Here is an 11,754-nt window from a genome sequence, read left to right as displayed (position 1 = left end):
TCTCACCTTGGAAAGGTGTGGTTCGCTTTGGGAAGCGAAACAAACTTAACCCACGATACGTCGGTCCTTATCGAATAACTGAGCGCATTGGTCCGGTGGCGTACCGACTGGACCTACCAACGAAACTCAGTGGCGTACACAACGTATTCCACGTATCCAATTTGAAGAAATGCCTATCTGATAAAACCCAAGTAGTCCCTTTGGATGAACTGCAAGTTGATGAACAATTACGCTTCATTGAAGAACCAGCCGAAGTTTTGGATTGGGAAACCAAAACACTCAAGCACAGTAAAATTCCAATTGTTAAGGTTCGTTGGAACTCGAGACGTGGACCGGAGTTCACGTGGGAACGCGAGGATCAAATGATGAAAAAGTATCCTCACCTTTTTGAAGGGCTGACCAAACACCGAAAACCGCGAAACCCGGCAAACCGTCAGAAATCACCGGAGGTATGAATTAAATTTCGGGACGAAATTTCTTTCTACTAGGGGATGATATGACAAACTGAAAAAAAAAAATTTCTTACTTTTTCAGACACCCATCACGACTAGACTCAAATTTTCGGGACGAAAATTCTTTAACATGGGAATGATGTGACATTCGTCAATTTCAGGTTAACTCCGTTAACTCAACTCCGTCAATTCAAACTTAAAGATCACCGAATCTGTAACGCACACTTCATTACATTTAAACTAGGGTTTAAATGACGCTTGACACTTACTACATGTGTAGTCTTTCGGGAATTGCACGAAACGCAAACGAGTTGACGCAAACGATTAGTGAATAAACGAAAAACGTCAAAACAATAATTATATGATAATTATGTGTTAGGCTTATGTGTTATGTGATAACATGTTATATAACGTTAACTCAATGTGCAAACTAAGTTAATTAAGCTAGAAAAGTAGCATTTGAAAGTTGAGGGACATAAGTGTAATATATTATTATTATTAATATTAACCTAAACCCTAAACTCTCTTCTCTCTTTCTCTCCCAAACCGATCGGCCCTCCTTCTCACTCCCTTAGCAGCCGTCGACCTACACACATACATACAATCAAGATTGTTCAAGTTTGATTGAAGATTAAGGTGCTAGGAAGGTATAAACAACTATCCTATGCATCCTCTATGCTTAATTTCGATTTTTAATGGGTTAATTATAAACCCTAGGTCCAATTTTTATATGTGATTGTGTTCATGTGTCTTGTTTTGAATGAAAGATGTATTGATTGTTGAATTGATAGCTAGTATTGGTGTTATTGCATGTTAATCGTTTGTTTCTTGATTTTGAGTTCAAGTAAAACCCTAATCATGGATGTAATGTGTATTTGATGTGCATGGATAATGATTATGGTGTCTAGAATGTCATATGAATGGATTGTGGTCTATAGATGGTTAATATGTTGAGTTTGGATTCAAACAGTTTCTGGACAGATTATGTTTTTGATGTTCAATTGACTGTAACGGGGTGTAAATGTGAAAATTGGTTGAGATTATTGATACTACAGTAAACTAGGTTGAGTCTAGTTTCTAAAGAATATAAATTTGCAATTTTTGAACATGTAAAAGTTAACTTTTATGATTTTACAAAAACGTTATGCAAAGCTGAGTTGTGAGACCTGCTGTTAGGTTGTTTTGTAAATATTATATCTCATGAACTACAAGACCAAATGGGTTGGTTCCACTTCTGGAAGTTAACTTATTGAGTTAAGAACCTAACCCAATTGGTCTTGCAATTGTTGGATTTTTCATTTAACGGTAATTTTAAATAACATTCTGTTGCGCATGAATTTGACTGTTATGAGCTTGCTGTAATGTTTTGATCATTGTGAGAAATCTATGTGGAATAAAAATATAATAAAATATGTTCTGGAAACCTAATTCATGTATGCTTTTGTGATGATTTTTGGTAAATTAATTGAGATGCTATGATCGGTGGAATAGTATAATCTTTCAAGTAGAATTTCTGTCTCGGTGAAACTAGCTGCTGAATTTTGTGAAAATGCATGAAACATGATAATTGCTAGTTAATTGTTATGTTTTGACCAAATTGCCCCTGCAGGGAATACTTGCTAAATAGTTGTTGTGTTTTGACCAAATTGCCCCTGCGGGGAATAGTTGCTAGTGATATACATTATTAATACATGACACGTAAATAATTGTTCACACATGTATCGTATCACAAATGTACTTGTTAAGTCACACACGATTCACAAACGAAACACGAAACGTAATTTGTGCATAGGTGTTATGTGCCGAGTCTAGAGACTCGATAATAGTTCCGACACTTAGAAAATCTCTTTGTTGTTTTAGAACGCTAGAGAGAGTTTTCTGTGACGCGCATCACTTGGTGATTTATTTTTGGGAATTCTTCGCAAACAGTGAATTTCACTTACCCCTTTTAAACTTTTTAAACGCTTTTCACTTGGGGGAGATAACATACTCCGAAACGCTTTTAGATTTTGTTATGAAATTATATATCACTTGTAAAGGCTAAGTGGCAAACGAAACAACTGAAGTCCTACACATCGAACCGTTTAGTATTGGATAATAGCGAATCACTGTTGAGTAGTACTACTGGGTTTGACAAACCCCGCCCAACGCTAAACTCGACTGGAGGTCGAGTGAGTGTAATTTTGGCTAACACATTACCATGGTCTGGATGACCTGGTGGCAAGGCACTTGATAAACAGTCAGCTTCGGTGTCGAACACTTAGTAATACTTGTTGTATAGGCTAGCTACCTATCGATATTTAATTGATTTAACACTATCTGGTAACGCAAAACGCTGAACGCTGAACGCTGAACGCAAAACGCTAAACGCTTTATTTTAGATAAACTTGTGAACTCACCAACCTCGTGTTGACACTTTTAGTATGTTATTCTCAGGTAGCCTAGGCGGGCGCGCGGTATAGGATCATGCATTGCTTGAAACGCTTTTGTTATGCAAACTATTTTAAAACTGTTATCATTGGGTTTAAGTCGTCCTGCGTGACGCAACATTTATTTTATGGCTTTTACGCTTCCGAATTTAATTACTCGTAAACGTTTTTGTGGTTTGAAAACTTTGTTTTATGGTTTGATTATAACTAATGAATCCGATCCTGTTAGTTCACACCCTCTGATGGTAAAACTCCGTTAGTGGATTTTGAGGGTGTGACATTGTCTCCCCAAATCGGTGTTTTCGTGTACGGTTTATTGCTTGATTCACTTCGTTTAATTTAACACCTTCTCAAACGGGACATTCATCATAATATCATTTTTTTACTATTTAATAATTATATTTTTGAGTACCGTATCATATATACTCTTCACTTTATTACTTATGTACTTTTGCTAGCATATATACAAAGTTGAAGTACTAATCATCTCGTTCTGATGTAGTGACGTATGACTACTTAGTTTTAATTACATGTAAATTACAAGCAAAGAAGCACATTACCGAAATCTCGTTGATATACATGTAGATACAAGCCTTAATATGTACAAGGACCGTTTGCAATGTCAAGGGTGGTTATAAAGGAGAAGGACATGGATAAGATAGAGCGGAACAAATATGAAGTTACACGGAGAGAAAAGAAGAATAAGGGTAGTTCTGAGAGAAGAGAGGGGACCCACAGGTCCGACGTCCGTTGCAAAGAAGGGATAGAAGGGTTGGGCAACTTAGGTGGCACTGGACAAGAGAAAATTCCAATTTGCCTCCCTGTGATATATCGGCGGGAGATGGTCTGACCACTGAAAAAGAATTTGCGCATTATGTAACAATATAATTGTTAATTTTGTAATATGAGCCCCTGGTTGAGTGTATTGAGCCCCTGGTTGAGGGTACTTTAGTAATTAGACAAATAATAATAATAATAATATCTAATAATAATAATAATAACAATAATAGTAATAATAATAATACTAGAGCAGCTCATCATCATCATTATCATCATCTCAACCATCATCATCATCTTTTCAACTCTCTCATCCCTCCCCAGTCGCCACCGTCGCCGTCGTCGTCCACCGGAAAACTTCCCACCACCAAACCCATAGGTTTTCTACAAGAATTTGAACAAAAAAAACATAGATCTAGATATAAGGTGTGGATGAGATTTGAAAATAAATATGGTGATGCCACTTTGGTGAGCAAGAATGGTAGCGCATGGTGTTTGGTGAGTAGTGATGTGATGATGGAGGTTGAAAATGTGAAAAGGGACGGAATCCGATTTTCCGGCAGCCGGTGGCCGGAATCTGATTTTCCGGCATAGAGGCATGAGAGGATGGCGGTTGTAATGTTTAATGACCGGAATACGACTTTCGGCGATGGCGACGATATCGAATTAGAAGTTACAGCGACGGCGACACGGTGATGGTGACGGGTTGCGGGGGAAGAAGATGGGTGGTGGTGATGAAGATGAAGATATGGTGTGGCGAAGGAATGGTGGTGACGGCAGCGGTGATGGGTTGTGGGTGAAGAAGATGAAGATGAATGATGAAGATGAAGATATGAGTTTGTGTTTGAATGATGATGTTAATTTATGTGTTTGTAAAAGATTTATGGGTTAGGGTTCTTAGACGGAGATGATGTTCTTGATTTTTTGGGTTTGTGTTTGTGTTAGGGTTATTGATGTTCTTGATTTTCTGGGTTTATGTTCTTGATGTGTGTGAATGTTAATGATGAAGATGAAGATGAAGGGTATAAGTATAATAGTCATTTAACCAATTATTAACCACCGCATGGAGCATTCTGATCATAATAAACACTGTATGGAGCCAAAAAAACCCGCCCAGTAAACACAGGTGCGCAAAATGAGCAAATTCTTTTTCAGTGGTCAATCCATCTCCCGCCGATATATCACAGGGAGGCAAATTGGAATTTTATCGTCTTAGAATCATACAGAATCCTAATCATATTCCTTGGAGTTGGAAATATGAATTTTGTGGGTTTAATGATTATTAAATGCCCTTCAGGATTTTTTTTTTTTATAGTTTTGTCCTGTCGGTATATTGGTATTGTGTTTCCCCTTATAAAAATGAGATAGTGAGTTCCAAGCATTGCAAGTGCAATGTTTGGAGGATTTTGGATGGAAAAATTTTGTTGTAAACGAAAAGAAAATAGTGATTATTAAATAAGTCTAGATAGGCACGTATATGACGTTATGTACTAATAAACTTGTACAATTTGGGATGAGTGTGTTTGTGTTGCAACGAATTTGGACGGATGCCACTCAAATTACAAGAAATTTATCATGAAATGGGGCAAACCCTATGCACAAGACTTCCTGATACTGATACATGTTTCCGGTGGTGTCAGGCCACTTGGGCCTTTCACTTCCTCAAATGATGAAAATTTAATCGAGTTGGGTTCTCCACAAATTTGTAAGTAAAAACACATGGTAATCTAGTTGCTAAATTCGTTATTGAAATAGTAGTTGCCACTTTGTCATATGACATGGCATGGCATGCTCATTTTACTTTAATGAGTGTGATCGACGACCCATCCTAGGTTTATATATATAAAAAGCTTTTGTTAAGCTTGCCATATTAAACATAGATTCCATTTATCGCGCACCAAGCTTAATTATAAAATTTCAAAGCTAAATATAGCATGTATGGTTAAAGTTAGACATGCACTAACCGGTTAGACCGGTTAATCAGGTCAGTTAGTAACCGGTTTTCAAGCACAAAAACCATAACTATAACTGAACCGGTTAACCGAAAAAAACCCGGTTTAAATAAATAATTTAAAAACCTAAAACCGGCCAAAATGAAAACCGGTTACTAACAGCTGGTTTTTTTTCTGGGTAGAAGCCGCTTAGCGAGGGACCGGTTACTAACCGGTTAGAGAATCAAATAAAAACGGGTTTAGTACTTTCGGCCCAGTACTTTTGGCCCAATGGGTTCATAATTTCTAGGAACACTAAAAAAGTATAACCCGAATCAATCAATCAATCAATTAGACAGAATTCACTCCGGCGATTAACATTCGAAAGCTCGTCGGAAATTATCTCCGGCTGCTGACGTCACACCACCACCGATTACCGGAACTGTTATAGGTACAATATTCCTTTACCTAATTACTCTTACGCTGTTGAATTAGTTTGTGTGCTATTGTCTAGGGTTAGGGTTTTATAGAATTTGAGGGTTTAGATGCATAGATTCAGGCTAAATTAGGCTGCGGGGTGCAAACGAGCTCATTTTGACTCACGAGAGCTCGAGCTCAGCTCATTTCGAGTGGCTCGTGAGTCGTTTTTTCAAATAATTTGTTCAAATAGTTTTAAAGGGCTCGTTTTGATTCCCGAGAACTCGAGCTCGAGGTCAGCTCATGAGTCACATTTTCAAGCTCAGGCTCGGCTCGGTTATTAGTTTTTACTTATACTTATTATTATTTTTTTTACAACTTTTTTTTTTCATATTATATCATAATATTAAAAATAAAATGATCCAATTACAATAAAGAGGCAGGTAAGCGGGCAACAAGCTGCGCCGCCACCCCCTTTTGAATGGCAAAACCGATCCTACTGAAAACAAAGTTATCGTTCTTCGGCGTCGATGAGTTACTGTGCACGACCCGCTGAACTCTTTTTAGAAACGTAGCAGCATCGGGGGCAAGAGACCCAAAAAGCTTATTTTATACTTATTATCTACAATTTCAATGTTTTTATATAGTGTCAATGTATAATTATTATATGAGTTATATAATAATAGACTCGTTTAGATTCACGGGCCAGCTCGATAAGGGAAGCTTGGGCTTAGGCTTAGGCTCGTTTATTAAACAAGCTTATTTTAAGGCCTTATATGTAACATAGTGTATATTATATAGTTAATTTATCATAATTTTATAAGTAATAAGTATTATTATATACATACATACATACATTTATAATACTTTAAACATGAGTTATATAATAATAGACTCGTTTAGATTCACGAGCCAGCTCGATAAGGGAAGCTCGGGCTTAGGCTAAGGCTCGTTTATCAAAAAAGCTTGTTTTAAGGCTCGAGTTTGCTAAGGCTCGTCTCAGTTCGTGCTTTTAACGAGCTGATCTCGAGTAGCTCACCAGCTGGCTTGGCTTGTTTGCACCGCTAAGTTTGGGCCTCATTCTAAACTGGTTACTCTATATCTATATATCATTGGTGTTCAAATTTGTTCAGTCTTTGGTCTAGATTGCTCAATACTCACACACGTTGCTCATTTAATGATCACATTTGTTCAATCAGAATTAAAAATTCGGATTCATTGCAATTTATTGTCTAGTTTGTATGCATTTTTAAACTTTACCTGCTTGAATATTTAGTACTTAATTACAAGCTCGTTGTTTCAGTTCTGGTGTTCTTTATAATAATCATATCTTGCTCTGTATTATTTGCAACTTCGGTTTGTAACACTTTATTGTCTTCAAATTAGATAATATTATTAATGGCGCAATCAGCTGATGAAGCGTACGCTGCATTTGAAGAAAAGGTGAAAAAAACAATTTACGTTCATAACTTATCGCCTCAAGTCACCAAAGCAGTTCTGGAAAACGCGCTTAATCAGTTTGGGAATGTAAAAGATGTTAATTTTATTCCCAACTACTTCACAGCTTGCGGTGGTCATGCTGCTTTGGTGCAAATGGAATCGGCTAAACAAGCTGAGGAGGTCATCCGTGACATTGCTGAGTCTCCACTGATGGTATCCGGGATGCCCAGGCCTGTTAAGGCTCAAAAAGCCGAGGCTGATATGTTTGAGGACCGGCCCAAGAAGCACAAGAAAAGGATTGTGTGCAGGTGGATCGACCCGAGTGACAAAGACTTTGAGGTTGCTAAGAGGAAAAAGGTTCAGACCAAAAAACATGCCGCTGAGATTCAGTTTTTGATGGGGGTAAATAGTAAAAATTACTTAATTTTTCTGTATTTTGGTTTAACATGTTAAATATTGTATGAAATGAATGTGATCAGGTTGACTTGGCAGAAGAAGAGAAATTGCATAATCAGCAGAGTGAGACGTTGAAGATGAATTACAAGAAGTATGAGTTGATTGATGGTACTCATACGGATGGAAACATGAAGCGTTTAGCAGCCCATACGGGACAAAAATTAATGACTACTGATTTTGTGGTTTTAATCTTCATGACAAACTCAAGAAACATATTTTAGGCTGTTTATATGATCTATGTGATGCTGTTAACGTCCGTCACTGATTTATATTATCTTGACCTCTACTTGTTTATAGCTTTGTCTCTAAAGCCCGGGCTTGGTTTGTAAGTTACTTTTTAAACTCTAGCTTGGGCTCAACTTGGCGTGGTTATTATTTATAAGTACTTTTAATTTATATTGTGTACATTGTTTAGTTAAATTTGTTCGTACTGTTTGTGTATAATAATAGTTATAGAAATAGTAGGCTTGATAAGTGACAATGGGTTTAGACTTGTTTATTGAGCAAGCTTAGTTTTAGGCTTGAGTTCGTTTAAGCTCGACTTGATTTACAATTCTAACGACTAATCTTGGCTATGGCCATGAGAATAGAGCATGAGGTCAAGTCTAGAATCTACTTTTGATGCTTTATCCCATGCTAATCTTATTTATTGTAATGTCAACTAAGAATTCTTGTGGCAAAATGAAAAGAAAACGTAAACTTGATGTTGGATATGAATATTTGATTTGTCAAACAAGTTTAACTTAGATTGGGTATCATTTAATAGAGGTGCACAGTATACCTGGTTCCCGACCCGACCCTGAACTAGTTCTTACCGCTACCAGATCGGCAAGTACGACCTGGTATTAGGTTTCTCCCTAGACTTGTACCCGGAACTGGACCCGACTCGAGCCTACCCGAAACCCGAAAAAAACTTGGTCAAACATCTGATTATACCTGGAACCGGTTCCTACCCGGCCCAGATTCTAAAAATACCCAATTTGTGCACCTCTATCATTTATTGCGTGGTCCGCATGGGGCTTGTTCTTAGAGGTGCAGAAATCGGGTTTTTCAAACACCCGGTTCCGGGTATGGAACCGGGTTCGGGTATGACCAGGTATTGAAAAATCGGGTATTGGCAATACCCGGTTCGGGTCCGGGTCCGGGTAGTGCCTCTAAAAAGTAAATACCATACCCTATGTATTGGGTTCAGGTCGAGTATTGAAAAAAACCCTATTTTTGGGTTTTTTCGGGTTATTTGCCGGGTATATTTAGGGTATAGATCGGATTTTTTTAGGAGTTAGCACTTTTTAGGGGTATTTTTAAAGTATTTTTTTTAGGATTTTTAAGGTAATTTTGGGTATATCGGGTATTTGTAAAACCCGGTTTCGGGTATTGGAAAAAATCGGTTTCGGGTATGGAATTTGTTTCGGTTTTCGGGTATTACCGGGTACAAATTGGGGCCGATTCGGGTACGGGTTTTGGTATCGAAATGCTTACCCTATCCATACCCTACGGGTAGGGTCGGATACTGGTTCGGTATTAAAAACCCAGGTATAAAAAAACCGGTTTCGGGTTCGTTTTTTTTTCACCTCTGCTTGTTCTTAGTGGTTTGCAATGTAGTGCATTAGTGGCCCAAGTATAAACCCATTAGGTTGCATGGGCGTGTTTTTGTTGGTTAGTAGGTTGGGCTTATTAGTCTTGTGTTTAGATCCAAACCTGTTAGTTGTCGATGAGCTAGTAAATATCCCAAAACAATAACTAGTTACAAGGTGGTGTGAATTAATTTGTTTGATTGTGGTTATATTTAACTAGTTTTTATCCCCCGTATTACGGGGTTGTTTTATATTGTTTGTTCTAATATTTATTTATTTTTTGAATTTATATTTTTTATTGTATGAAAGTTAATAATATACTTATGGTTTGATGATAAATTGTTTAACAAATAAATGAGATGTTATAACCCGGTTTAAAAGCTATATGGTTTTGATGAGACCCAAGACCCGTTTATTTTATTTTTTTTACAATAAAATTGGTTTTTTAATTATAAATAATATTTATGAAAGTTAATAATATACTTATGGTTTGATGAGACCCAAGACCCGTTTATTTTTTTACTATGAAATTGGTTTTTAATTTAAATAATATATATATATATATATATATCTTTTTTAAAATAAATAAGATATTAATTTTTATTATATCCTATTTTATAAGATTTTTACATCAATAATTTGATGAGAATAATTTTTAATTTAATGAGATGTTATAAGCCGTTTAAGAAATATCTGGGTTTGGTAAGACTCATACCCATGAATTCGGGTCAAATCCATGAGAAGCCTCCATTTAAAAATCAAGCAAATCTGGTGACTCCAAAAAAAGGGGGAGCGACCACATCGCGACACGTGGGATTTTTATATCTTCGTTTATATATATTATTATAGATAGATTGCACTGGTAAACAACTTCTATACGAATCCGTAATCTTTTAAAAACTTATAAAAGACATAAAACAATTTAATCTAATTTGTTTCATAATAACGCCAATGCTTATATGAATAATTAATAAGTAGTTGCACATATATAAAATGCACCAAATACTAAGCATCGGTTGTGGTTAGGGCTGTTCACGAGTCAAGTTGATTCAGGGGAAGCTCGGCTCGGTTTTGAAGCCGAGCTAAAAATATGAGCTCAAGCGACTCAACTCGATTTAGCTCGGTTTAAAAAATAAATTTATTAAACATTTGAAACAAAATAAAACTGAAAAATGAAAATACAGGATTTAAACAGTAGACAAATGTTTTAAGATGAATTGGTTACTCCTATAAAAATGTCAATAAATCATAAAAACTGTCTAAACGACACTAAACCTAAAATTAGCAACCATTATGGTCTTCATTTGTACCCATCACATGGAATAACAATAATGATGGTTTGCATGATCACATCTAATTACAGGAAAAAAACATTTTGTTTGGTTTTAAAGTTAAATGTCTTACTTTGGCTTATTCATGTGAGAAATAAATGTTTGTCCATGTGGGAGTTAGTCAACATACATTGTTTCCCAATTACAAGTTCATGCATGATCCATCTTTTCACTAATAGAGAGTATTTGAAGCATATATACATATACCCACTCAAAAGTAAGCACAACAATTTAAACACTAAATACAACTAGACCATTTGATTCACTTAACATACCTTATTTATAGAATGAAAATTAGATTTTAATAATTCAAATTAATAATTATGACTCATATTAATCTCAACTAACAATCTAACTGCTAATAACAATCTTAACTTTTAATTTTATTGCTGATAACAACTCAAGTTTAACGGATGATAACTTCGTATATTTTTTGATAACGTGACCCTTATGTGCTAGAAACACATCTATTTCAAAAGTCAAAAATACTTTTAGTTTAACAAACAAAGAGATAGTGTTTTAGTGAGCCCCACCAACTAAATAACCCAATCCCCTAGAGGTGGAGGGATTGAGTTAATTTTTGTTGATGGAACCCACTAAAATAAAATCTCTTTATTTGTTAAATTAAAAATATTTTTGAATTTTGAAATAAATATATTTTTGCCACATCACGCGACACACCGTCAAAAAATAAACGAAGTTAACCGTTTGTCACATTCGGACTGTTATTAGTAACAAAATTAAAAATTGAGATTGCTAATAATCAGATTGTTAGTTAGAATTATTATTGGTTAATGGTTAGTGTTTTGGATTATTAAAATCTATTTTTTCTTTATAGAGAGATGAATAATTCCATACCTAATTTCAATTAAATGAGACTAAATGCTTCAAGTGATTGTAGCACCCATGTGTGTTTCATGTTATAATGTTTTGGGAAAGGAGGATGA

General features: G+C 35.9%; 1 protein-coding gene across 1 annotated transcript; it reads left to right on the top strand.

Annotated features, from left to right (window-relative positions):
- The first annotated feature begins 5,882 nt into the window (after nucleotides 1-5,882).
- On the top strand, nucleotides 5,883-8,459 carry LOC143549641 (ASI1-immunoprecipitated protein 1-like). Its single transcript, XM_077040500.1, has 4 exons — nucleotides 5,883-6,040; nucleotides 7,393-7,848; nucleotides 7,926-8,340; nucleotides 8,378-8,459. The coding sequence occupies exons 2-3, from the start codon at nucleotides 7,405-7,407 to the stop codon at nucleotides 8,121-8,123; spliced, it is 642 nt and encodes a 213-aa protein (XP_076896615.1). The 5' UTR covers nucleotides 5,883-6,040; nucleotides 7,393-7,404; the 3' UTR covers nucleotides 8,124-8,340; nucleotides 8,378-8,459.
- Nucleotides 8,460-11,754: the final 3,295 nt, after the last annotated feature.

Source organism: Bidens hawaiensis, unplaced genomic scaffold (assembly GCF_021521415.1).
Source record: "Bidens hawaiensis isolate Kalapana, Puna unplaced genomic scaffold, B.hawaiensis_p1.1 tig00015706_1, whole genome shotgun sequence".
Taxonomy (NCBI): domain Eukaryota; kingdom Viridiplantae; phylum Streptophyta; class Magnoliopsida; order Asterales; family Asteraceae; genus Bidens; species Bidens hawaiensis.
The sequence above is the reverse complement of the archived record's forward strand: the minus strand, read 5'-3'. Positions and strand labels throughout refer to the sequence as shown.

Coding starts and splice junctions, on each gene's coding strand:
- LOC143549641 (XM_077040500.1), top strand. CDS start 7,405: ATGGCGCAATCAGCTGATGAAGCGTACGCTGCATTTGAAGAAAAGGTG. Junction 7,849..7,925: donor AGATTCAGTTTTTGATGGGG/GTAAATAGTAAA, acceptor GAATGTGATCAG/GTTGACTTGGCAGAAGAAGA.